The 295-nt window shown below is 69.2% G+C and overlaps 1 protein-coding gene across 1 annotated transcript in view; it reads right to left on the reverse strand.

Annotated features, from left to right (window-relative positions):
* KIAA2013 (KIAA2013 ortholog) overlaps positions 1 to 290 on the reverse strand; it is a gene marked incomplete at its 5' end in the record, with an annotated part of 2,592 nt that extends 2,302 nt beyond the window's left edge. The window contains one exon of the mRNA XM_010012811.1: positions 21 to 290. Within this exon, the coding sequence (XP_010011113.1) occupies positions 21 to 290 (270 nt within the window). The remainder of the gene's footprint in view (positions 1 to 20) is intronic.
* Between the last annotated feature and the right edge of the window lie 5 nt (positions 291 to 295).

Here is a 295-nt window from a genome sequence, read left to right on the forward strand (position 1 = left end):
GCACCCTGCCCCGCGCCCACGAGTTTTTTGCCAGCCACTACCATAAGCACCACCTTGGGGCTCCCAGGCAGCAGCAGGCGACCAGAGGAGAGCAGGAACTGCCGCTCCTCCGCCTTCTCCAAGCTGGTGGCAAAGCGGCTGCCCAGCGAGGGCGCAGAAGCCGGGGCCGAGGCCTCGAAGGCGGCCACCCTCTCAGTGGGGTTGGCAATACGGATGCGCTGCAGGTAGAGATGCGGCCGGCTCCGGTGGGCCACCACCTCCTCCCGCACTGTCACACAGTCCCCGGCGCCCGCCC

The sequence above is a fragment of the Nestor notabilis genome, unplaced genomic scaffold (assembly GCF_000696875.1).
Source record: "Nestor notabilis isolate BGI_N333 unplaced genomic scaffold, ASM69687v1 scaffold2714, whole genome shotgun sequence".
Classification (NCBI taxonomy): Eukaryota; Metazoa; Chordata; class Aves; order Psittaciformes; family Psittacidae; genus Nestor; species Nestor notabilis.